Source organism: Megalops cyprinoides, chromosome 21 (assembly GCF_013368585.1).
Source record: "Megalops cyprinoides isolate fMegCyp1 chromosome 21, fMegCyp1.pri, whole genome shotgun sequence".
In the NCBI taxonomy this organism is placed as follows: Eukaryota; Metazoa; Chordata; class Actinopteri; order Elopiformes; family Megalopidae; genus Megalops; species Megalops cyprinoides.
The window spans coordinates 24,109,993-24,137,215 of record NC_050603.1 but is presented as its reverse complement, the minus strand read 5'-3'; the positions used below and the strand labels follow the sequence as shown (position 1 = coordinate 24,137,215).

Below are 27,223 nucleotides of genomic sequence, written 5' to 3'. Positions count from 1 at the left end.
AAACCGCTGTGCTTGTCATAACGTTTTTATTTTTATAGCATAGTGTATCATACTGGTCCATTTGCTTGTTGAAAACACAACAAAATATGTTGGTCGTGTCAATAGAATGAATTGAGTCGATTTAAAAAGATTAACAAACTGAAATTATTTCAACTACAATTACCATGATGCATAGCGTGTTGACGTCTCTCAGAAGGACTTCCGCAATGTGGAATTTCACCAATCAGAAGAACCACCCACATTCGAGGCCTTCGTGTGCACCAATTGGACGGAAGCAGGACAGCCCAGTTTCTCCTGTCAAGATAGGCTAAGGTTACAGGATCGATTGAACAAGAACAGCTGTATGGCAGATGACGGCTATCTTCTTAACTAACTATTGGGATCTATTATTTTTATGTTAAGTAACGCCACTTTTAACATTTAAAGCATATGATAATCTACAAGGCACATGTTAATTTCAGCGAAACGGTTGCTAATCTTCTGTTTACAAGGCAATGAGGAAAGGGAAGAAGCTCCAGCAACAGAACACTGGATCTCAAGTGAATGGGAATGGAAACGTGAGGAGACAAGGAGGTAAGGTGGATGCGCTCAGATTTAAGGAAAGTTTTTTCATCATTTCGGATCCCTCGGGAGGTCTAACGTTAGATAAAGGATGCATTCAAAAGTAAAACGTATTGTTGGCTTCCATCTCACCAGTCGTCCTTTCACCAGTCTTTGCTATCTTGGTAGCTAACTACTTGGCAGTCTCTCCCAGGCTAAATAGCTGGTTACGTGTAACATTCGAACCTCGGTTTCCAGCGGGGAACGATCTCGCACAATCCTAGTGTTTCCTCACACAGAAGCATTATTGAAGTGGTATTTCAGCAAAAGCTTACTGAAATAAATGAAGTGATTGCGCGAATAGGCTAGCTGGCAGTTCTATAATTCCATTACTATACCATAGCTTGATAGTTTATCCTTATTTCGCACTGTCGAGTGAAACGTCTTTTAGTCTGACACTACTCTGTGTGGTACACATTAGGCCAATGCGATACATGGTTTAGTTACAGAAAAAACACAATTCCTAGAACTAAAAGCAATGCATGGCTGAATTTTTGTGATAATACGTATGTTTGTTCCCACTGTTGTGTTCGTGTGACACATTAGCATGGGGCCCAGTGCGTGAGGACCTATGTTTACGTTTGTGCCAAGCCCATCAGCTGGTTAGGTAGCTATGTTGTCTATTTCTCAGTGACGCAACTTGGAAGTGCCGTACAACTTGTACTGTGGCGTTGATAATTCCACGATTAAGTGACAAATATTGTTTAATAAATTAAAAAATAATGGCAAATGAAGGTTTTTTTAAAGTCATGACCCAAGTGGCGTGCGTGCAGTTAAGTGAGTACGATTTATTGTGTCAGGCCAAAATGATTAGCTTTTTTTCGCTCCAGGGACTCAGGGAATTTCTAAAAATAAAGACCTCCTTTGCGTGTATCTCAGCCATCCCGTGGACTGGAACAATCTTCTTAAGGCTCGTTTGAAAGCAAGGAATCCACAGGATCAGTTTGAAACCTTTATTCTGCCCAAGTAAAGAAAAGCAATCAAACAATTTCTGAGCAGCTGATGAATACTAAAATTTCAGAAATGCATTTTTTTTATTGCAGTAAATGAATGAACAACATGTATGTTAACATACCTCAGGGTATTACATCATTGAAGACAAGCCAGTATTGATTGGTCTGAACATTATTGATTTTGACTGAACTGAGTGAGAAACTGCCAAAATAGTTTATTCTAAAAAGGGGGTGGGGGCTAGGTTTGGATAGGCATCAAGGAGGACCATGCTTGTCCTACTGTCGAAGTGGTTTCTCACATTGACATGAAAATGCTCACACAATCCCTCGGTGCTGTTTTCATAAATTATCAACGTTATAACTGAGACATCATTGAATATGTAGGATTTTAAATAATTATTTTCACGTGCCACTTGTAGAGTTTTGTAACATTACAGGATTGGAGCAGGTGTGGGTAGGAGGAGATGAGGGGATATGTAAATTAAGTATGTTTGCTGTTGGTCTTGGAAGTCTTACACAGTGTAGATGTAGTGCATAGCGTAGCTGTCGTCTCCCATGTCCATGCAGAGCAGGAGTCCAGGAAGAAGCAGAAGCTTGTTGAAATCCACCAGGCCCTGAACAGTGACCCTGTGGACATTGAGACGCTGCGCAGGGCGGCCATCAGCGAGGGTGGGCTCCTGACGGACGAGATCAGGAGGAAAGTGTGGCCCAAGCTGCTCAGTGTCAACATCTACAACTTACCAGCCAAGCCCTGTAAGAAGAGTGTGTGTCTATGTTTGTGTCTGTGTCTGTTTATGCAGCCTTGTGTGTATGTGTGTATGTGTGTGTGTGTGTGTGTGTGTGTGTCTGTGTGTGTGTAGTTGTGTACATGTCCTTTTGAATGTGTTTGTATGTGTCTGTACTCATGTGTATGTGTGCTTTATGTGTGCAACTGAAAGAGGTGTTGAGATAAGGAAGCAGATGTCCAATACTGTTTTTTAAGCATGGCCCGTGACTTTTTTATTTTCTTAGTTTCTGAGTACAGATAACTGTGTGTCTGTGCAGTACTTCAAGATTCATCCAGTGTTGTTCTGGTGTTTTTTAGTAGATTTCTTAGTGGAGATGTGCTGTATGCTACTGAAACTTTCTAACATGTGATTCACTACTTAACATTTCCAAATGTCTGCTGAGTGAATGCCAAGTGAATGTATCATTCAGTGATGAATATCATATAAACAGAGTACAGGAGTGTGATATGGCCATTCTTTATTATTTCCAGCGAAAGATGCCAGAGATGGCCATAAGGATTACAATCAGGTGCTCCTCGATGTCCGGAGGTCGATGCGTCGTTTTCCCAAAGGTAGGCTTTGGGATGGTTTGAGGGATGGGGAGGCGGGGGTTAAATGGACAGATGAAAGCACAAGCACACAAAACGGCCATGTGCAGAACGTTTTTTTGTCCCAGTCAACAATCTAATTGCAAATACGGGCCGGCGTGAGGCAGGCAGGACTCAGATGTATACCCCGCCTCCTCCTCAGGGATGCGGGCGGAGCAGAGGGAGGTGCTGCAGGAGCAGCTGATTGACATCATCCTGGACGTGCTTCGGAGGAACCCACAGCTTCACTACTACCAGGGCTACCACGACATCGCTGTCACCTTCTTGTTGGTGGTGGGCGAGCGGATGGCCATCGCCATGGTGGAGACCCTCTCCAATCACCACTTGAGGTGAGGGGGTGGGGGGTGGCATAGGGGAGTGAAGCAGGGCTCGAGTCCAGAAAGGTTACCGGGTTCAATTCCCCGTGTGGGGCACATTTAATGCACCTTCGTTCTAAACCTTGACTGCCTTGGTAAGCACCCAGTTATATAAACGGATACCATGTACAACTGTATGCTGTGTAAGTAGCTCTCTAAGGGTGTCACCTTAGCAGAAAGTAAATGTAAATGTGAATGCGTGCACCCGCTGCATTGTCCTGTGTCAACTGTGAGAGTTCCTGTGTTTTACCAGCCTCTCTGAAGCAGTCGCTTGCTTGCACTTGCAGGGATTTCATGGACCCGACGATGGATAGCACCAAGCACATCCTCAATTACCTGATGCCCATCCTGGAGGAGGTGGACCCTGAGCTGCACCGCTTCATGCTGAGGTACGAGCAGAAAGTGGGGGTGCAGACCTGCAGCAGGAGCAGCAGTGCTGGCCTCATCAGCACCCCCCCGGGGACAGGCAGATTGTCTCAGCAGAGCTTTGGTGCGTTGTACAGCAGCGCACTGAACCATCTCTGTTCTGAAAAAAGGGCCATTGCGCTACATGTTTAGCACTGTGCTGATAGCACATAAACCTGTGCTATTCATTTCAGGATTTACTCGCAGCTCCCTTTAAAAAGCGCCAAGTGTGGTTCTTTAGGAAGACGAAAACGAAGGGAAAGTGTCTGGTTTGCCATTCGAAGCATTCGTAACACGGCCTTACAGGGGCCCGTGGACTTATGTGTGTTTAAAACATCCGACCAATCTCTTTTTCTTGGGGTTCATTTACAGATATGTACAGATTTACCCAGGCGTTACCACTTATTTCATGCTCCAGGTAGATATAGATTGCACATAAAATAATAAATTATTAAGGTGAACTACAGCCCTTGGTGCCTGTAGAAGAAAAAAGTTCTGTGCTGTCTCAAAGCAGGGCCTTTTGATCTCTTGGCTGTCTTTATTTCAGCCGGGCTTGGTGTTGCTTCACCGTGATTGGCCGTGACTAAATTAATCACTTCCTCTCTTGGGTAGCAGTGTGCGTTTTTGCCTCAGCAGGTTTTGCAGAGAGAGAGACAGAGGGAGGGAGAGAGAGAGAACCCAAGGTGCTGGTATGTTGCAGGATATTAATTGCAATAGATCAAAAGTTAGAGATATGGAGAAATCTATTGTATCGATTGGCTCAGGTTGTGTTCCCCCTAACTGCAACTGAGCCAGCAAGACTAAGGCAATATGAGAGTGGGGGGCACAGAAGGGGGAAGGAAGGAGGGAAAGAATTTTGCAGTACATTAATACAGTGGATTTGTTGTTTATTGGGGACTTTTTCTCCTGTTGCTGTGTGTGCATAATTGATTACCTGACAAGAAAGTACAACTCTCTGCAAAATATAATTGGGGAGGCTGGAGCTGCATGCGGCCTGTTTCCCAAGAAACTGTCAGCAGTCAAAATTTAAACACTGCAATGCTGTTATTGTCTTTTTTCCCCTTGGTGTCACAAAACTTTTTGATTGTCATTCAATTTTGTTTACAAGTTGTGTAACTGTCAAGTTGCCATATTGCTGGCTGACTTTTGAGGTGAACTGAAATGTAGAAGGAAAAAGAAGGAATCCAGTGAAAACCCACACACTTAAGATGATCAGTGTTTTGAGTGGCAGTTGCAAGCGTCACATATGTCTTTGTCCGTCAGATCTTGTTCGATGTGTGCTTAGTGGTGATGCTCTGAACCACGGCACTGTATGACATAAACAGGATGCTCACAGTTTGCCACAATTTGCCATCTCCAGTTTTCACCTGTTTTCCCAAGCACATAGACCTGCAGTCTGAGTGAGTCACAGTCAAGCACATAGACCTGCAGTCTGAGTGAGTCACAGTCAAGCGAATAGACCTGCAGTGAATCACAGCCAAGTACATAGGCCTACAGTGAGTCACAACCAAGTCCATAGACCTACAGTGAGTAACAGTCAAGTGCATAGAACCTACAGTGAGTAACAGCCAAGTACATAGACCTGCAGTGAGTCACAGCCAAGCACATAGACCTACAGTCTGAATGAGTCACAGAGGGTGTTTTTCCATTGCGTGCTGCTTGTCTGGCCCTAGACACAAAACAAAGTTATTTTTAATAGTAAGACATTTAAAATTTAGAGAATAAGAGGTTCTTAATAAATAATGAATAGGTGCATCTTGGGAGAGGGGAGCAAGTTTACAGGCCTCTGTCTCGTCCGAGTGCCAGGAGCAAAAGCAAGTGTACCCCCTCCCCCACATTTTTAGTGGAGCTATGCTGCGTTTCTCAGTGTTCAGTAAGATGTCACCTCTGCCTTCTTTTGGCTGCTGTTGTGAGGGGGCAGCGACTCTTTTTTTTCTCTAAAAGGAGGACATCTCATTTTCTGCATAAGCTAATACTTCACACTCCCAGTGTTGTGGAGCACTACTTAGTACCTCATTTACATAAATGTTATGGATAAGACACAAAATGCAGATGTTTCACTAGATGTCTCATAGGTTACAAACAAAAACAGCCGTGATTTCTTATTGAGTTGCATCCACAAACACAGTAAAGATTGTGATATCAATATGATGGGGAAATGTTTACATTTACATTTATTCATTTGGCAGACGCTTTTATCCAAAGCGACTTACATAGGTTATAGTTCTTTACAATGTTATCCATTTATACAGCCGGATATTTACTGAGGCAACTGTGGATTAAGTACCTTGCCCAAGGGTACAGCAGCAGTGTCCCAGCGGGGATCGAACCGGCAACCTTTCAGTTATGAGGCCTGCTCCTTAACCTTAACCTGCTCTTTAACCACTCCTTAACCACTATGCTACACTGCCGCCCCCCTACTGTTCAAACAGTAATTTGACTGCCAATCTGTTTTCTACTTTTATATTAGTCTGCATAAACATAAAAAAAACATTTATGGAAATTGCAAACTGCATCTTTATGGGATGCACAGAAAAAGCTGATAAAGTACGTGCACAAGTGTCTTCCAGCAAACCCTCAGCCCTGTATTTTTCCTTTTTTGGTTGCTTCTTTTTCTTTCAGTAGATACCCCAGAGAGAAGTAGACACCTTCACTAGAAAGTTTTGCAGTGGTTACAGCCCAGAAATACATCTGTGTTAAAACCAAGCTGTATGCAGCACTACCAGTAAATGCACTGCATATATAAGTATGATTCTCCTGGGAGAAGTTGCCCAATACTTGATTCAAAAGCATCCAGCCTCGCCTTACCGTACGTTCACACTGGGAGCGGCGAGAGCGTCAAAATTCGCTCTGGCTGCCCTGCCAACAACGCTGTTGAAGAAGTGGACGCTCTGATGTAGATGGCTACAAGTTCTTTTGGAATGTTTGGTCTTGCAGACGTTATTTAAAGGGGCCACAAAGCAAACAAACGTGTCGACCGGTATCTTTGTACCGACTGACCACAAGTAGGGTATAAGTTAACCTCATTAAATCTTTTAAATGTGAAGGTAAGAAGTCAATCGATGAAAGAAAGAAATGAACAATTATAATTACATGTTTGGTAACAAAATAAACAAATTTAAAGCGATTTGTGTGACTTGTGTTGATGCTAAGTGCAAAGTCAAATTTCAACATACAGCTTATAGGACACATTTACTAGCCCTGGGCTTTAATTAACATTAACATTAATTTGTGTGTAGCCTACATTAAAGTAAATAATGGGAAAACCCGCCATGGCAATTATCAGCCTCTCCTCCATTGTGCTTGGGAACTAATGTTGGGTGGCAACAAAAGCTTACATGGTTGTGGTCTGTAGAACTCTCTAGAGTGGAGCACAACCAATTCCGATTGGTTGCCACTGAACCGCGTCATAGCTCATTACCATAAAGTTGCCTGAACTTCAACTTTATTCTGACGCCCACATTGCCCAAGATGCGCGCCAACGGTAATGCTGCTGCTCGACACCGAGAGACGCTGGCTCACAATGAACGACCGGTTCCTTTGACGCTCTCGCCGCTCCCGGTGTGAACGTACAGTTAATGGTTCACACTGTTTCACAGGAAGTCAGCAGATTGACTGATGGTATTTGTAGTCTTTTGATCCACCAGTTGGGGCATATCCAATAATTTAACGAGCTAATGAAAGCAGCTCAGCTCTGCATTATATTGGTTTTGTGCAGCCTTACATGTCATTCTGCCCTTAATTCAGACCTCTTTAAAGCATGTAGCCTATGGAACTGCTTTGTATTGTGATTCTGTGCTGGTTTTCCACACAAGATCTTTCTGCCCATGAGTCTGTAATGCCTCTTATGTGCACATTGTATTGGTGCTTTGTGTTGTAATGTATCTGATGCCACAACCAAAGCTCCTTTGTGTGGAAAACTAGCACTCTTCTGCTCTATGAATGACCTGTGACCTGCCTATTTTTTCTTTTCTTTTCTCACAAGACATTGCTTTGTAAAAAGGTGTCAAAACTCTGGCTGAGAGTGATTAGGTTGTCAATTAAAAGTAGACACACTTAATAGATTCATTTCTGAAGAGAACTCAGTTAGTACACATTTGTTAGTATTTGTTCAAAAACACTTTTTGTGTAGACTAGAACAAATCCCCTCCTCTACCCCCCCACCCCCCCCCCCCCCAAATCCCAAACCTGGGAGGGTGAAATATTTCAATACATAGTATGTTCAGTGAAACCTATCAGGTGTCTGTTGATTGGCTCTGTCTGTCTTGCTCCAAGTTCCTAAAGCTGCTATTGGCTGTAGTATCAGGTCCCAGGAGGCTGTGTTCCAGGAAGCTGTGGTGACGGTGTGGGGCCTGAAATGTATGAGCTGTGATAAGAGTTTGTCCTTGGAGCGGTAATGAAGTTTCTGGGGGGGGGATGACTCACCCCAGCGGCACTGCCTTTATTGCTCCATAGTCTCCGACATTCAGGAATCATTATCGAGCGGGAGCCAGTTTATCCCAGCTCCAATCCCAGCCGAGTGGCGCACGCCCTCGTCAGCGCTTCCACAGACTGGTTGAGGACCACGCCGCTGTCGTGGCCCCTCTCTGGTAGGCTGCTCTATACTGGAGTGGCTGCTACGCTTTGTGTCCATCCCACACTTGCTGTGTCCCCAGGAGGTCTGAACGATCTGCTGCTGAATGTCTGTTTGGTTACACGTTTGTCTCCCTAAACTTTGAGGGAAGAAGGTTCCAGAGGTTTCATTGGGCCAGGTGACCAACGCCTCAGCTTGGGAACAGTACAGCTAACCTCTGTGCAGTGCATGCTAGACATTGCAGGTTGAACTCTAATTCACTACAGGGCATTGTGGACCGCATCCTAACAAAATGAAGTGACAGGTAGAATTTGATAACCTGTTGTTTCCCTGCTCACGACTCAGTCGTCTTTTTCAGCAGCTTTACAGGCGTTTGTGTTCTGCCCCCCCTGCAGAACAGCCTCCCATGCACATAGCGTCACTGTCCCCGTCCTTGTTTCTGCAGGGCGGAGGTGGGCACCATCTTCGCGTTGAGTTGGCTGATAACGTGGTATGGCCACGTCCTCTCCGAGTTCCGCCACGTCCTGCGGCTCTACGACTTCTTCCTGGCCTCCCACCCCCTCATGGCCGTCTACTTCGCTGCAGTGGTAAGAATCACTCCTCTCTGTGTTTTTCCCCTGCGTTCCTTCGCTCCGTGAGCCACACGCGGGAGTGGGGCGAACCGCGCAGCCTGGTGACGGCTGTCCCCTGCGGCACGCTCCGACAGCCCATGGCCACATTATTAAGACTGAGTAGCATTTTCACCTCCAATACGATTGGGGTTTTTTCTGTTTGTTTTAGCCCATAGCATACCTGGTCCAAAATGATCCACAGTGAAACAGGGAAAGAGTTGACCACAAATTCAAATTTTCTGGGGGTTTTTCCCTCAACAATGCCTGCCTTAGCAGCATAATTACTAATTACCCTGCCCTCAATTAAAGATGATAATTGCGACCTTGCATTTTGCATAATTCCCTATGCTCAGTGCATGTGTACCGGTTCATTAATGTCAACATGGTCCCTGCTCAAACACGGTTGAACCATGTTTTTGAGATGAAAGGGAAGGCATTCTGACTAAGTGTTTTCCCTTCATATAGCTGCTCTGCTTTTTCTGACTGGTCTGCTCCAAAACAGCTTCCAAAATTTTAATTCGGGTTTCAGTTATTTTTCTTTCTTCCTTTTTTTTGTGTTGCTGCATGCATCATGTGGGAATCGAGGGCACTTTGTTGTAGACCAGTTAATTAAACAACTCTAATGAACTCACTAGAGGTTTGTTTTGGAAGACTTGGGCTGTTTGTGCAAGATTAGTTTAAATGGTTCCTTTCTTCCTTCTCCATAAGCCTATCCCCTGCTAGATAGGGGAATGGAAACCAAAGGGGGGTACGCTGTCTTTTGAAGTGTGGATAACAAAGCAGGCAGGAAGTGCAGTGTGGCCTGCCTCAAAACTGGCTGAGAGCGGGGGGCCTTAACTCTTTCTGTGGAGCACCCTCCTCAGCCGGGGCGGGGTGCAGTTCAGGTGGAGGGGCGAGGGACCTGAGATTTGGACCAGTCGATCACATTGCCGTGGTGGATTGGGGCCGAGCTCGTTGACGCCCGTGTGTGTGTGTGCACCCAGATCGTCCTGCACAGGGAGGAGGAGGTGAAGACTGCGGACTGTGACATGGCCAGCGTGCACCACCTCCTGTCCCAGATCCCCCAGGACCTTCCGTACGAGGACCTGATCGCCCGCGCCCAGCGCCTCTTCCTCCGCTACCCCCCGCCGCTGTTGGCCAAGCGGGCCGTGCTGCAGTCCCGAAAGAGGTGACAGTTCGGCATGTGTCACACCACATCAGTCCGTATCAGTTCACATCAGTCCACATCAGCCCATATCGGCCTGTTAGGCATGTATTGGACTGTATTGATCTGTATCAGCCCACATTCGGTCTGTATTGGTCTGTATCAGGCCATGTCAGTCCACATTGGTCCAGTTAGTCACCATCTAAAACACCTTGTTTTAGTACTGAGATAACAACACCATTCAGAAGCCTTACTTACCAGGATAAGACAGGAAAACACAGCTATCTTTATTCTTTACTTACTGTAACATTTAAACGTCTTCCTGCAGTCTTGATTCAAAAGTAGCATTAGTGAGTCTCTGTAGTCGCGTAGTTTCAGCACTGACTGGAACCCCCGACTGCAAGCAGAGAGGGCTGTAGTCCACTAGCGATAAATGCTCTCTCCCCCAGCGGATCCTTTCTCCCACCTTTCCCCGGTCTCTGGATGTGATCTATAATGCATGGGCTTCAGGAACCCCTCGCGTGGGCTCTTATCGTCTTCATGAGAGGCACTCAGACGGCTGGGTCCTGTGTACAGTGGAAGTGCTGATTTAGCTAGAGAGGGGCTGAACGCCACCATCTGTGCGTCACAACTCCACCTGGGCACAGCTCTCACAAGGCTCTGTCTGAATACCGACCCCAGAAAAAGTGTTTGGACAGACATGCTAAGAATCAGTAAGTTGGCCTGGCAAGGGCTGTTGATCCGCCCAGGGGTCCATTTTAAAATTCGTATTGAAAATGTGTCACAAGCTTCAGTTTGCCTACGTGTTAAATCAGAATTTTTTTTAACATAAAATGTTTTTCTCTCATTAATTTTCACAGTGAGCTGCATGCTAGTGAAGTTCTCACAGCCTTCATGTGTCCAGTCAGAAACGTTTTCACTGCAATGTACTGGTTAATTCAATAAGCTGCCTCTTCTCACATTATATACTGCGTGTGACTAATAAGCACATGCCGTGTTCTTGAACTGCTTTTGTATCAGCACAGGGTTTGACAGCAGCGCTGGCAGCCTAAATCACACATGTGCTCTAATTATTTCTGCTGGAGCCTGTTCCAGATGCATGTTGGCTGTGACACACACGTTATAAATGACACACTCCATATTGTGCATTGTAGACTTTACATTACACAAATGGCCTGTATAAGCCACATTGATTAAATGTTGTGTTAGGTTTTTTATATGCATTTTACTGCATGCTTGTTGTAGTGCGGGTCTAGCATCATACTTACTTTCACATATGTAAGTGTCCCTGCCTCAGAAACCAGCACAAAGAGAGCATAATTTGTTGAATGGCAAACTGAGGCAGCTTTTGAGGTGAGCAGCTGAGATCCCTGTGTGTAATCCGTGTGCGATCCGCGTTGTACTGTTGACCGTGGAAATCAATGCAGCATTTATCCAGAGAGGTAAACGCAATTGGGTGGGTGGCCCATGCACCCGGAAGGTTCAGAAACCCCTGCTCAGTACCCCAGCCTCCTTTCCTTCGCTCCTCGCAGACAGTGCACGCTGAGTGGTCAGCAGGTGGGGCTGTTGAGCACGGAATGGCTCAGCTCTGCTTCGCTGCGTAGTCATGTAGCGCCCGTGCCTCTCTGCCTGTGCGCATCTGAATCCTCTACATCTAAACACTCCCCATCAAGCCAGGAGATTGAATTTGTAGATGCCATCTCCTACAGGGAGGGGGGGTCTTTTACCATTTCATCCACAGGCGCAGGGGGAGATGAGAACTGTCTGCCGTTCGGAGGGGTTTCTGCCTTTTTTTTGAGCTGTTTCTGTTGTTTATTTTCCTCCGTTCAGGCCAGTTTAACAGAAGCTTACCCTCACAGAACCGTCAATGGAGCAATCGAGAGGGGGGTGAAAGAGCCGGCACGTTTTCGAGTCAAAGGCACTCCTTGTTGTCTGGCCTCACCCATTGGTGTTAAAAGGGACTTCAAGGCCCCTTATGGGGGCAAGCTATGCAATAAATGAGACAAGTCCCCTGGCAATTATGTGCATGCCTAATTTTGCATAAATTACACCTCCCCTCAGCATCTGTGGCCTCTCGAGGCTGTGGGGCCTCTCTGGGGGTCGGGAGGGGGGAGGAGGGGGGCTGGGGGGAATTTTGGGGGGGGGGCACCCCCTGCATTGTTCTCGCAGGTGATGAAATGAACAAACGATGTGCCTCTCTCTGCTTTATCCCGCCTGACCCAGAAGCCCACAGCAACCAGCACAATATTGTCCTCCCGAATGTAACTGCCCCCCCAGAATGCTCCTCACCAAGGGGTCCCCCCCACCCCTCCACCCCCCCTTTCACTGATGTCTTTGTTCCTCGAGTCTGTTCCGCATGGAGGCATGTTTATAAAGGGCCCTGGATGTGTCGTTTGCAGATATGTGTTTCCGCTTGGCCTTTTCATGCTGTTCTGGATTCGCGCACGACACAGATCCCTAACCATATCCTCAGGAAAACACCTATTTGCATCCACGCAGGCGATGACTCAAAGCATTAAGCTGCAGAAATAGCAGCTCCAGTCATGGCGTAAAAACAGCGAGTTATCCCCAAAATCAGAAATTAGGGGGTCCACCCCCACCTGGGGGCCAGCTGTCAGGTGCCTGATTGATGTCCCTGGCTTCTAGCGCCGGCGCCGTTGGACCAGCCAGTCACGAATGGCGGAGAAGTACAGAGGGGCGGTTAATTTCAGCGACGCGCCTGAACGCTCCGCCGGCTGCGGCTCCCTCCGCCCATCCGCGACGCCCGCGCCTGTTTCTGCTGCCACTCCTTTAGGGTTTTTTTTTTTTTGGTTTGAGCTCTTTAAATCCATCTCCAGTTGGCATGTGTTTGGATTTGGGCAACTCTCCCCCGTCCCCGCCACCCCACTGAAAGTCACTCTGCAACTTCCACCTGTAACACAGCCTCTGAAGTGGGGGGGGGGGGGGGGGGCAGCTGAGAAGTGACGGGATTTGATGCGGCTGGCAGTGACGGTGGTGGCTGCCAAGCGTGCGGTGGGTGACGGCTTCACCTCGGGCAGGGCTTAATTCGGCGGGAGGGGGCCGAACGCAGCTCTCCCACAGGGAGAGAGAGCCTAAACCGACAGAGGCGTGGGAATCGTTTTCTCTGTTTAGCATGCTGAGGATTTGTGTTAGAGTTATTTAGAACTCACTCCACCCACCGCCCCCCCCAGCCCCGCACCAGGCGCTAGGCAGGAGGTGGATGGCCCCGTCTCTAGAGGAGCACGTTTGACTCTGTGCAAAGGGGTGACCCCTCAACAAAAGGAAAGGGCGTCCCCTGAAGGTCAGGCTCCTCATTTGGTGCACATGACCTTGCGCAATGTCGACTGCAGCATGTCCTGGGACCGGTGGTGGTCACCAAGTCTGCTGCGCTCTGCCCCTTTGCCCCCTTGCCACTGTGGTCCAATCTCCCGCCTCCTAGCATCCGCCCCCCCCACCTCACGGCCAGTGGGCCAGATGACAAAACGCTTGCTCTGTCCTTCCCTGCCACCCGCGGAGATTTCTGTGCTGAATCAGTGCGGTAGGTTTCTCATCGCTGGGGGCGATTGCGAGACAAATGATCGGGGGCATCTGAAAGAGAAACCGGCCTCTGGGAGCTCCAGCTCATCCCACGGGGGGTTTTTGGGGGGACAGGGAACAGCGGAATGGGCAGGCACCAGAAGGTGGGGGCGAATGGCACACTGCTCTTTTCCTCAGTGACCAATGGCAGGGGTCGCTCCCTGGGCTCACTACAACACAGAGAAGTCGTTTGAGGGGGGAGAAACAGGTGCCGGTTTTCTATTTCCCTGAGCTCTGATGGCAGACCTGAAGTCACCCTGGCAGGAGGAGAATGGGCAGCTCCCTGAAAGACAGACAGGCAGGAACACAGGGGGCCTGTCAGAAACGGAGAGCAACGTGGGCGGGGCCTCATACTCTACCTCCATCGGGGGCGTTAATTATTTAGCGATGCCAGCTAAAAGATACGCTTTGCATAATCTTCAGAGACCTTCCTGGGAGGGAATTCTTTACTGTCTACTCTTCCCAGCAGAAAAAAAAGACAGACAATAAAACACAAACACGGTTTTCCCTGAGACTGGTGGAGCGAAGCGTGGCTCTCTGGGTAATGACAGGATTTTGACACCAGCCCCCTGTTGCTCTGAAGGCAAACGCCTGTCAGCGAGGCACTGGTCTGCTGTCGCAGCAGCGGCCGGTGGCAGTGGCGAGATACAGAAGAGATAATGAGATAATGGCCTCTTTATTCCTCATCCTTTTCATTATGGAGCGTAAATGCGCTGAGCTGTATTGCGTCTGTTGGTTTGGTCTTTGTAGGTCAGCTGGGGTATGTGTTCTCCTTTATGCTGCATTGGCTGCTTGTAGCTCATTATACTCTTCGGTGCTGATGTGGCCATCCTGAGGTTATGAAGTGGACAGGCATTGTAATGTGCCTTATGAAGCAGTATAGTGTGAGTTTGAGAGTCCCCTGGGGGAGGGAAAGGGAGAGAGGTGGGGTTTAGGGGTTGGGGCGGTGGTTGTTCTTCTCTCGAGCTGGGATCCCCCTCATGGAGAGACAGCAGGAACACGCCCCCCCCCCCCCCCTCGTGCATAACAAGCGCCCCCTGCGTGTACCGCTGTGGTGCAGCCTTTCAGCTGCCGCGGGCGCTGCACGTAGCTGGCCGCCTGCGTGGCGGTGCTGGTGCTGCTGTTCCAGGTGCAGCTGAGAGGGGGTCCATGGAACAGCATTTGATTTCATTTGTGCTGCTTGCTGGTGCTGCTTTGAGCATTCCTGATAGGCCCCTCCCTCTATGAGGGACCATCCGGTGTGTGTGTGTGTGTGTGTGTGCGTGCGTGCGTGCGTGCAGTGCGCCCCTTCACTCTGTTAGACTGATCCCCCTCTCTCACCCCACCCCTCACCACCAGCGTGGTTTTCAATCCCTCAGCTGGCTAAACTGTTATCGCCGCTCTTAACTGTCACACCTTGTCAGGGCAGGGTGCAGGACTGAGGTGACCAGGGGGCTCGGAGTGGGCAAGCGAGTCCTAGCCTTCTCGTAGCATTGCAGCATTGCAACGTTGCAGATACGTTCTAGGAGTGTCCCGTTTCAGCTGGGCTGCTCTCCCATGCCCAGCCCACTCACCGCTCCAGGACAGACAGGAGTGTCTTCCCCCCCCCCCCCCAGCACACCGGCAATCACAAGCAGGAGCACAGGGGATTCCCATTAGAGCTGTGCTGACATCACCAACCCCAAACATGCTGCAGCGCCAGGGCACAGCTTTAGCTTCATCACTCCCGGTCACTGGGACAGGTGCTCCGTTACAGTGAGAGGGACGGGAATATCTGCAAGCTTGACATGAATGCGCACCCACCACGAGGGCAGCACTTATCGAGCCCGGGCTGAAATACACCTCTCCACTCTCCGTAATAAACCCAACTGCTAACATACACCGACAGCCAACACCCCCCCCCTCCCCCCCGCGCTGAGGAAGAGAATTTGAACAAACTGATTTGATCACTGCATCAAGTCAGCAGGAACCAGAGCACGGTGTTAATGTGAAATGAACGCCAAAACTCCAGGGCACTCGGGGAGAGAAGGATTCAGTAATATAAATAAGCCAGTCCACTGCCTCTTAGTGGGGGAATAAGTTTCATTATTGAAAAATCCTGTCTCTCAGGGCTTAAGCTGTTAAAGTAAAAAGTTTAAAAGTTAATTGCTCTGGTGTTACCTGTCAGCTATTTTCAGCTTTGCTGCATTAGCGGCCGATCCTAATGAGAGCTGGAGAATAAGAATCAAGTCTAATTTTAAAAGAAATCGAGTCTTTAAGACACGAAGCCCCCACTGCGCATGCATTGCATTTTCAGGAAAGCCCGTGTTCGCTGGTGCCGTAATCAGAGAGGAGAGCTACTTGCATTTCATTTATTGTAATGTTTACAATTCCTCTAGAGGGAAAATAATGAGAGATGTGGATATTTTATGGTTTTTTAATGATTTTTTTTTCCTTTCCATAACAGCGAGTCCAAGCTAATTAATATCGCCGACGCTTGTCCCTGTTGGCGGCACTCTGGTCAGTCCCAAAAATGATGGTGAAAAGTTGTCACCACTGTAAAGGTCACCTGTTTGTAGAGTTGTTTCAGGCTAACTGGAGACTGGAGGCTATGTTCAGTGTATGTTATCTTTGCTTTCCTTTAAAATAAAACTCAAAGCCTACAGCATGTATATATCAACATGTGACTCTTGTTAACTTACCCGAATCAGTTTGGTTGTACTTCAAAGGCATGAATGTTTGGATACCACTGGAAGATTTTATTCGCCATCATATTGGGAACAGAGGTAGATAACAGGCATATGAGTCAGCTTTATATTATATTAAATATATTTTAAAGGGCCTCCAGCTTTGTTCTCATAAAAATCCCCTCCCCTGCAAATTATTATTTACTGTTTCATTTAACTCTGTATCATATCTAGGTTAAGCTTCAACTCAATTAACGTTTCTTGGGAAAAGTCAATAGCTTATGAAATCAAAAGGAGTGAAAGCCATTTTTGGTTTGGCATACCAAGTACATGGCATGGGTAGCCAAACCCTTGCTCTGGGTTAACTTCATGCAGAGACAAACCACAAAGATGTATTATACTAACCAACCTTTTCCATTGGGTGATCTCTCCAGGTCATTGGGTGATCTCACCTGTCACTCATCCTCTTTCCCTGCCTTTCCACAGCATCGCTATCAACTCCTTCAAAGACTTCCAGCTGGCCACCCTCCAGCAGCGCCCCGATGCCGTCCTGCGCCGCCAGCTCCACCACCAGCCCCCAGGGGACACGCCGCCCACCACCACCAGCCAGCTGGTGAAGGTGGCCGTGTGGGGCATCTCGGCCACGCTGGGCGCCGCGGCGCTGGCCGTGGCGCAGACTGCCATGGAGTGGGCGCCTGACTTCCTCCTGCAGCTGTTCTGAACACCGCCAGCAGGGGGCGTTACGTGCCAAACCGTGCGTGTTAGATGGGTTTCTAAACCTATGCTCCCATCCCCAAAGGTGGAGTTGGGAGGGGGGGAATCCAGCGTCAGTCTCGTCAGAAACATGATTTATTTATTCCATAACTTTTATAGATTTTACTTGTGCTAATATTGGGAAAGAAGGGTATGAGATTAGTTTTTGTAATCATAAGCATTTTGAAGGCCCGTTCAGTCAGCACTATGCGACTGAGAAAGTGTGCAAATAGCAGAGGTAGGAATTATTAAAAAGCTTTTTTCTCCCTGTCGAATGTCATGATGGTAGAACAGGAGAGGTATAATCTAGGGAAATAAACACAAACGCAATAAGGTTGTCTAAAATGTTCTACCATATTAATTTTCCGTGGAGGAGAAAGGGCATTTCACTTTGACGAAAAAGCACTTTAAAGCACAAGCTGTGTCCGACTGAGCCTGCAGAGGACCAAGCTGAGATATAACCCATGATCGCCAGGGACAGCCGCTTGCAATGTATCATAGCCAGGGGAGGAGAATATTATTGTGACATCACAGTCACGGGGAGGGGAGGAAATGTCAGCTGCCCTCTGGAATGTTCCGGAACGCCCACAGCTCATGATTGCCATAGAGCTTCTGTAGCTGCATTTGGTCATTTATGATAGAAGGACATCTGCCTTTGGTGCAGGAAAGTCAGAGGTTCCTTTAACATCTCAAAATGGAGGCCCACTTTTTATTCTTCATAGAGTATGGCAGCAAATTCTTGTAAAACAGATCTGGCTGAGTAAACATCTCCTGTGTCTCCTCCCCTATCCGTCCTGACAGAATACTCTGTTGGTGGGCTAGCAGGACACGTAAAAAATGATCAGGTAATGCGTTGGTTTTATTAGTGTTTAAGTCATAGCTCATAGAAGTACTGTATCTGTTTCATCTCCTCATGCCTTAAATAGGAACCACTACGCATTCATCATGGCGTGCATGCTTATCGCTGGAATAAGAGAGTGGTCGTCTGCCTTTTGTGTCTGATCAAGACTGCTCCTGCAGCCGTTTACCACGCCTACTGCCAGCATCATGTGTGCTTAGCGTGTGCCTTATCCCGAGTGCCACTCGACCCGGCCGATTCACACTGCGGCACTCAATGTTTACCTCTCGCTCAGAACGGCACGACTCCGCCGCTGAAGAAAGGGAAGCTCTGTGTTAGGCTCGTAGGATTCAGCACGTTTGCGTATCCATACCCTGTCGCTCCATTAAATAGTGCCAATAACACAGAGACCCTCATCATTGAGCGTGAATTGGATGGTTTGCTGTTGTCAAGGCTTAGAGGCCTACGGTGTGGGTTGGAACCAGATCCTAACACCATTGTCCTTGCACAGGGGAGTGACCTGGATGGATTGTACAGTGACTCCAGTCCAAGGCTTCGGCCATTTACTCATTCATTTGTTCATCTGTTCAGTCATCAATTCATTCTTCCACTTACCAATTAAGTCAACTAATGTCTAAATTGGCTGGAGTGGGAGTGAGGCAAGTCCGGACCATTTGTAATGATTCTAATGCTTGAAAAGGAGTATGTTACAGTTCATTTAGTGATAGTAGCCTGTGGCACTGCTTGCTGTATGATGAAACCTTTGCTTGCAGCTACAATATTATCTTCCCCATTAACTAGGTCATCCCTATGGGACCTCTATGGTGCAAAAAATGTTGCCTGTTTTTTTTTTTAGTTTTTTTCAATTGTTTGTGCATTTTGGCAATGTGCCTCTTTATGTTATGTTAGTGACGTGTAATTTGCCAAGAATGTAAAAACCAGTCTCATCGGAACACACTTGTATGAAACACATCAGAGCAAAACACTATTTAAAATGCCTAGATAGGGTAAAAGTTTATTGGCTTTTATATGCATCATTGGCAGATGATCTAGTTTTGTGTGAGGAACTTGAAAGCGAGCACGCTGGCTGTTGCGCCAACTTCTACAAAGGTTTTGTTGGCAGCCAGATGAAATCAAATGAAGCTGGAGCCATTTGCGAGAAATATCCCTCGCCTCTTGATCACAGCAGTCTTCGGGATTCTTTGCAGTCGCTGAAAGCACGGATCTCAGAAGGCACAGCGTTTCTGCAAGCAATTTTCCAAAGCGCAAACGGTTAACTGGGAGATAATTAAGTTTTAATCATTAAGATCTGGCAGTGGCAGCCGTTCGGAGGCGGAATGCGGCGCTTTGCCTGCCTCGGCCGGCTCGCCTTTCCTCTGCCAAAGCTGCTCCGGCTAACTTATGCCACCCCAAAGCGAAGAACACTGAAGCACTGCCCTGTGAGGGTCTGCTGGAGCCGTCCTGCTCCAGATCTGACCAGACACTGGAAAGTGAAGGGTCACAGTAGATTTTTTAAAAGTGTATGGAAAAGCACAAGTGAAATTGTTTACTAACATCTCTCAAAGGGAATGCACACACTGTCCATTTTCTACTTTGTGGTACTAATTATGACTGAACAAAGTTTTTGTCCTCTTTTCGAATGTGAGAGGAGGGTTCGTCTGTTGCAGAGGGAACATGTTAATGCACCTTGTTTTTGTACACGGTGCACAGGAACAGGCGGAATGGCGGGGCAGCCCTCGTCTGATGTCTGTGGTGCACCAATGGTGGGGAGAGCGTCTCCGGTGTGGCATCTGTGTCTGTGGGGGGGCAACAGACCCCTCCCCCCCCCACCCAGGGCCTGGCCCGGCCAAGCCCTCAGACCAGTGTGGCAAACGTGTCGGCCCTTTGCCCAGTGGGCGCTGCAGTATGGGGCGGGGGGTGTGGGGGGGCTCGGCCTCTGTTTGCCGTGTTTTACAGCAGCATCGGAGTGCCTCTGCCAAACAGCTGGGTCAAAGTGGCACAAGCTGCCAACGCAGCACAGAGAAGCTGTCATCCCCGCTCTCTGTGACGGAGATTGATGTGGGGGATTGGGGGGAGCAGGGGGTTTGGGGGCGTGATCGCGCATCAGCTACCTGATTTACTGGCCGCAAGGCCATGCAGTGCCATACCTCTCCTCACCATCACCACACTGTTCAGTGCCAGTCCATTAGCAATATGATATGTGACCTGACAGATTTCGGCAAGCTACACAACCATCACGATTTTTCATTTTGTATGTTAACAAAGAATAAAGTGCAAATAAATCACCTGTTAAGGGATCCTGTTTGTGCTGTGCAGTGGTTCTGTGTGATTCGATTCCATGGCTGGTGTGTTAATTAGTCTGGCTATGCGTGACACACCTGCAGATGACTGCGGATGAGGTCGTGCTTTTCCGAGAAGAGCTTATTCTTTCCATCAGGGTGGGGGGAGGTGAAAGGTCACCCGTGAGGTGGGGGTGGATCTCCAGAGCTGCCGGCCTCTCTGACCGCCACCCCCCCCCACCCCGAGGGCCGGGGTGACCTGGAGCCCCACAGGCGAAGATTAATATTCATGTGTCCAGGACGCACACCCAGGACCTCTGAGCTCAGAGAGGCGGATGCTCGGGGTCTCTCTCTCCGAGCGGCCCTCGGTCGGGGTCAGTAGATGGAATCCGATTCCCCCTCTGCCGGTCGGCGGTGTTAAAGCATTAATAATGAGAGATGACTGCGCAGTGCCTCCGCACGCGGCCGAGGAAATGAGCTGCACCTAATTGGCCCCCGAGCTCCTCCGACTCCATAACAAGCTTCGGAGCCGCCTCTGACCCGCCTGCTACGGAGGACCACGGCGGTTCGGCACAAAAGCAATGGCACCCTTGGCCCGTGACGAAGGGATGGGCGTCAACTGTGCCTTGAGGCTACAGTGCTTTCGTGGACACCTACAATATGACAGAAATATGTGATGGAAAACAGGGCACAGCTCCCTCCTAGCATAGATGCTGAGGCAGAAGCCAAATAGATAACAATTATCTGGGATCAGCCAAGGGGAATTCTATGTGGAGAGCACTAGGGGGCACAGGAAAGGGGACGTGAAAAAAAGACTCTGGGTTAAACCTCTTGCAGACAGCGGCCAGCGCTCCACCTGTCCTCCTGTGTCAGTCACATGCACTCTCCTTTACCACTGAGTGCACAGTTGCATCTAAGAGCCATTAACACTGTAAACTCTGACAACTCCACAGCAGCTGGCCCCCACCGCACCAAACAGTGAACACATCAAAGCGCATCAGCTCCAGGAAGCATCAGTAAGAGTCTGCACTAGCTAAAGACTTCATCTGGCCCATTTCCTGGAGCGTTCATGGATGAGGGAAGTAAACGGCATTAGATGCAGCGCGCGGGCCGCGCTCCGTGCATAATCGCTGAGATACAGCCGATTACGCGTGCCGCCATGCTCCGCCAGCTCGCCACTGTGGCGACGCAGAAAACACGACAGGCATCTGCGAGGTGACGCGACGGGCTCGCGGGCGCTGCGTCATCTTTTCACTGCGTGGTTGCGGCGGCTTTCCCATTGCTGCGCGTCACCTTGAGGAGTTGGGCTCGGATTCAATGCTGACTCTACCCTCATGCAGAGTATTTGTTTACCCTTTATGATTAATGCCAGTTCAGTTTGAGCCCTGTGTAAATGGAGGCTGTTTTTTTTCTGGACAGTTACACCCTGATCAGAACTGCAGAAACAGGATCACCCAGGAGGAGTGCAGGCCACCGTGTGAAATGTTTAACGCAGGGTCTTTTTTTTGATGTCCCTTTTGTTGTGCCCCCTGGCACTCTCCATGTAGAATGACCCTTGACTGATCCCAGATCAGTGTTATTTATTCAGCTTCCATCTCAGCATCTAAGCCACGAGGGAGCTATGCCATCTTATCCATCATATATTTCTGTCATGTTGTGGGATATCAATAGTATGAGGGTTTTTTTCCAAATTACAAAAGTGAGGAGTTCACTGGCAATATGACTGTGGGTGGATGATTTTCAAGATGGCACTGTGGGCTTTGGAGCAAAATTCCGTCAATCCGTGGTTGAACTCGGTTGTTACTAACAGAAGTGTGATCTTGGGTTTTGACTAGTCCTGAATCAGGTGTGATCCTGGGTCATGGTCAAAACTGCGACAAAGGAAGACAGGAAGTCTCCTGGGTTAACACACTGAGCAGGTTCCGATCATCCAGTCCTTTGGAATCACCAAAGGACGTCTGTTCAACCCCACATATACATCTGCATCGCTGCTAAGGCGTGATCCAGAACATTTTTAGACTGTGTGCCATCGCAGTGAAGAAGTCAGATTACCGCCGTTGGGCTGCTGATTGCATCGATGCATTAAGCAGAATCCAAGGGCGATCCGGTGTCACCCTGGGAGACCGCAGACCTACTTCGGCGATGGCGGAATTAGATTCGAAGGCTTTATCACACGGCAGAATATTGCACCACAAAATGTGCAGCAAATGTTTAATGATGATAATGTGCCTGACATTAAATTGCAGGCACAAAATACAATTATCGAGACATCGCTGAGCATGGGATTACTTTCTCCCACTCCAGCACAAATGCCCTGTAAAGTAACCATAATTGACTAATAATCAGCCTGAATAATTATCTCTCCCCTACTAAATCTTCCTCTCTCCGCTGCTCTCTCTGCTACTCGATGAAGGGACTGGCGGCAGAGACACAGTGGTCCCAGGGAAAGGTGCTTCTCGTTCTGCATGCGTCCTCCGCAGCTCGATCACGGTGTCAGGCGTTTGCCATCTGGCCCTGCATGTGATGGAGGCCTCTCCCCTGAGTCAGGGGCCAGACTACCGTGGCTCTGCAGAGCACTGGGGGCCTGGGGGAGCCCGATGACCCATCATGTCTTGTTTTGGTCTGGGGGAGGGCACTGATCAGGGTCTCCCAGGGGAGAGTGGGGGGGCCAAACGCTGAAGAGGCAGGTGGGGGGGGGGGGGGATGACGACAGTCACATGCTCAACAGCAGCTGTGGCCACGTCTGGGTGAATCAAGCAGTCCAGGGCTCCCAGAACACAGTGACGGGCTCCTGCCAGACAGTAATTAGAAATGTGGCTTGGATGAGGCTGACGTGAGTTAGCTTGTGTAAGCGGGGAATAGCTCGGGACTACAGCGCCTCCCACTGGAGAGCTGTTCTGACATAATTCCACTTCAACAGGACCAAGTCAGCTTGTGACCTAAATTCCACCTGTCTACATGGTTAAGGGTACAACTGTAGCACAGTAAAACAGCCAGACTTGCTGTACCTCAAAGTGTTTAAGTTCCACCTTAAAATGAGAAGCTGAAAGGGCAAATCAACTCTGTAGCCTCTCCATGTTAAGATTTTCTTTTTTAATGAATAATCTTGTAGACCGGATCACATGCTCAGCCTCTGGCAGAGGCTATACCCAGTTGTAAATTACTGGGCTTCATGAACCTGTGGTTAGTGCCAACAGTGTGGCAAGGGGTTGCGACCCTGCACCAGAAGGCCATGGGTTCAAAACCAGTGTTGGGGAATGTTGTTGTGCCCTTGAGCAGGGTAGTCAATGTGATTGGCCTCAGCAGCACTCCCCCCCTGTATAAATGGATAAACATGTCAGCCCTGTAAGTCACCCTCAATACGGGCATCTGCTCGGCTGACCATGTAACAGGTTTTTGCTCAAGATGGAGGGTGATCTTGGCAGGCGCTGGAGGTTTAGATGGCCGTGGTTGCTGGAGCCAGCTGGTGGAGCCATTCACAGAAGCGGGGGCCACTGTCCTTCACCTCCAGCAGCACCACAATTCCTTTTCTATCTCCGAGCACCTGTGCATCAGTGTGTGCTGTTGTTTGCGAACGAGGGAATGACATCACAATTAAAAAGCACTCACCAGCAAGGGGATGACATCACAATTAAATATTGTTCACCAGCAAGGGGGTGATCTCAAAATTAAAAACTGCTCACCAATATGTACTCTCTTTTGAACTCCATGTTTGTGTTTCATTGGCCTGTGGCTTATACTCTTGAGCTTTTTTCTCTCAGCGATTGCGCTGAAAGTGGCTGAATGATTGATCTTGGCTACATGTGTAACAAGCTGGCAGCGTCCAGCGGGGGTAAGGTTTAGCAAGGAGCTTTCTGCCACGCATCAAACTTGTTTTGTCCTTTCATTCAAGTCCCTGTTGTGGGGGGGACGACGACTTGCTTTTCTGTCCGTGGATCCGTGCCAGCTCTCGGGTGCATTGCCTCTGTGCATCTACATGGCACGCAATGAGAGGGGACAGACATATGGTGGGGTGGCACTGGAGGTCCGCTAATCAGCGTGGTTCCACTTGCTTCGACTGCGGAGGGCTATATCTTATTAAACCACGCTGCTGAAATTGGATGGTACTCGATACAGTGCGGATTGTAAGCAAAACCAATCCCTTTGAAGAGGCTACGTCCAGCCACATTTTGTGCAAATAATGATGTTTTAATTTTGCCTTATTCACTGACCAAATGTAATGGCGCCCATGTGATCTTCATTAAATCTTTGTTATAACATGCACTGGATGAGCACAGCTCACTTTGGCATGCAGACAGGACCACAGAAGCCAGAGGCCTTGTTGCAGACCAGTGTATTTATTTGCTGGCCAGTCAGCTGGATGTCATTAGCCTGGCAGCTTCTATCTTTTATCAACATTTCAACATGATCAAACAAACAGACCGGTATTCATCATTCACTACGATGCTGGAATCAGAGATGGTTATTTGAGACCTTAATTTTAAAAATGCAGGCTACACGTAAAATGGCCATTTTTATATGGGTGAATGGCATCATAGAAGTAATGCTGTGAATGACACACCCACTGTCTGCCATTGAAGGAATTGTACTCATGAATATGAAAATGCAAACTTTTCCATTCTTTCCTCATCCATCATTGTTATCCTGACAAGCTAGGTGTCATTGACACCAATGGTGTGCAAGTATGGTGCCCCAGAACCAACTGCAGTTACAATAACACACAGGCAAATTCCAAACAGACACACCGGCACAATAAGGTCCAGGTATAGCTGGGCGAGGTCAGTGGAAACGAGGAAAACAATCTGCAAGAAGGAAATGCTCTTGAGCTCCATGCAGTCTCCACCACTCCCGTGTCAGGCGTATTTCTCAGAAAGCACGCTTGTCAGCAAGAGCCGCGGTCGTTGCTCACTGCCTCTCAAACCCACAATGACAAATGTGCACAATTGGGAAATGTTCTGTGTACAGACTGTCAGTAATAACTAATTGCTCGCTGTGCGCTGAGAGCTGACTGCACAGTCTAAACCCAGGCGTGCCCTTGGCATTAACGACCAACGGAACGAACCAGGGTTTTCCAAGAAATTATGGGACTCAACTCTATGGACACACTTGTGCCACTTCATGTATCTGAAGTGTTCTTTTCTCAATGTTATAAATGGGTGACTGCCACTTGATATTAGATAATACTCACAAGCAACAGCAAGGAAGGAAAATAGATTCAAGTTTCAACTGGCAGGCAGCTATAGCCAGTAATAGGATAAATCAGATGAATGACTGTTACTGAATAGCGTATGCTGTATAAAGGAGCTCTGAGAATCTTAAGAATGTTAAATTTTACCGCCAGATGGAAGTGGAGATTGAGTGAAAAACTGCATAACATGAGGGAAAATTTGCAGAGACTAGTGACAGATGAGGCCGGGGGCTTTTCCGACGAGCGAGAGTGATATTAAAGGCCTTTTCTGTGAAGTGCCCCCCGGCCGCAAGACCCCACACAGCACGCCGTGGGGTGACCTGGGTAATGGGAAACAGAGGGCCCTGTTGATTGCAAGGTTTCTGTAATCACTCTGAGGACTGAGGTCCACGCGTGAGTATTGCCTTTCGGCTGGCGCCCAGCCGCCCGTCCTGACGCGGCCGTGTAATTGTTTCGGAGGCATGCTCCCCCCCCCAAGCCCACTCCTGAGTGGTCACTATTAACCCCATCACTGAGGGAGATGACCTCTATTTCGCATGTGATTGATACTCACAAACCACTAGCTGTCTTGGGTGGGCTTTTTTGTGCAGTCTCAAATGAATGTGTGGTTGTATACGTGCAAGAATGTGTGTGCCCGTAAATATGCATGTGCGTGTGTATTTCTGTGTCAGTGTATGTGTGCATGCATGTGTGCTAGTGTTTTTATGTGTGCACATGTGTACAACCATGTGTATTTTTGTGTGTATCTGTGTGTGCCTGCAAGTGTGTGTATGTATGGGTGTATATGTGTTTACGTATATCCTTGCTTGTGTATTGTGTGTGTGTGTATGTGTGTGTATGTGTGTGTGTGTGTGTGTGTGTGTGTGTGTGTGTGTGTGCGTGTGTGTGTGTGTGTATGTGTGTATTTCCCTGATGTGCATCAGTTGAACCTCAAAGGCTTACCCTGTGCATCATTCCTGTGTTGTGAGTGGAAAGGAAGCCTTTTGAAAAGGAGAGAGTGGCCGTTTTTGTTTGAGTCCATGGGATATCATTGAGGAGACAGCGTCCTTGAAAATGGTGGAGTTATCAAAGGTGCTCTTTATCAGGAAGGTTTAAGTGCTACCCTGCTGCTAGCCAGCTCTTGTTTGGTGCCTTTGTGCAAAAGCGCTTCAGAGAAGCTCCGCAAAGGAAACTCAGCGCTGTATTCCTTGACAGCAGCACAGACAGCTCTGAGATCCAGAAACATCTTTTATCTCTGGGCTTCCTTGCATGCTGCTGCTTCAGAAGATGGATGAATATCAGGGGCACCAGTCTGTCTGCATCTCTCCTGAAATCAGCCTGCTTGCTTATAACATTGTGATGTATTGATATCCACCACAGCTCAGCTGGATTTCTTAAACAGAAAATGAACACCACAAGTAACTGCCTGTAGAATTTTGCACATGGAACATCGCCTTGACATGTCTTACATATTCAAAGGGATGTACAGTAGGCCTAAGAGACAAAATGAAAGGCCGAAATGAAACAGATAACTGACTGGGACTATACCGATAAACAGTACATCAATGATCAAGCCATCCCATAGATTCTTTTTTAACGTGAGTCGGTCCTAACAGGGTCGATAATATTGAATAATAATTTATTCCAGGCTCCTGCCAATTTTCCTGCACTGCATATTTCATTCCAAGTGTAAAATTTTAAGTGTAACATTTCCGTAACAGTTAGATATTTGTGATTGCATTTTCTTAATTGATATTTGTTATTAAAGCTATTTACGCCAATGCCAATGAGAAGGTGGTCTTAGAGAGAATGTGGTCTTCTCATTGTTGGTATTGGCCCCTAACACACAAACTGAATGAAACAACTGTGCAGAAGGAAAGGATTTGCTGAATATCAAAGTGCTCCCCCACCCCACCCCCCAAGTCACTCAATCTGACAATCAGGTTTT

General features: G+C 48.0%; 1 protein-coding gene across 1 annotated transcript; it reads left to right on the top strand.

The window, feature by feature from the left end:
* Nucleotides 1-318: 318 nt before the first annotated feature.
* Nucleotides 319-20,092, top strand: zgc:63863 (uncharacterized protein LOC393372 homolog). Its single transcript, XM_036516091.1, has 8 exons — nucleotides 319-573; nucleotides 2,121-2,306; nucleotides 2,812-2,892; nucleotides 3,071-3,257; nucleotides 3,572-3,673; nucleotides 8,708-8,849; nucleotides 9,857-10,041; nucleotides 16,725-20,092. The coding sequence occupies exons 1-8, from the start codon at nucleotides 495-497 to the stop codon at nucleotides 16,957-16,959; spliced, it is 1,197 nt and encodes a 398-aa protein (XP_036371984.1). The 5' UTR covers nucleotides 319-494; the 3' UTR covers nucleotides 16,960-20,092.
* The last annotated feature ends 7,131 nt before the right edge of the window (nucleotides 20,093-27,223 follow it).

What these genes read in the sequence shown, in the direction of transcription:
- zgc:63863 (XM_036516091.1), top strand. Translation starts at nt 495, where the DNA reads ATGAGGAAAGGGAAGAAGCTCCAGCAACAGAACACTGGATCTCAAGTG. An exon ending in CTGCACCGCTTCATGCTGAG is followed by an intron (nt 3,674 to 8,707) that starts GTACGAGCAGAA and finishes TTGTTTCTGCAG; the next exon opens with GGCGGAGGTGGGCACCATCT. An exon ending in CCGTCTACTTCGCTGCAGTG is followed by an intron (nt 8,850 to 9,856) that starts GTAAGAATCACT and finishes GTGTGCACCCAG; the next exon opens with ATCGTCCTGCACAGGGAGGA.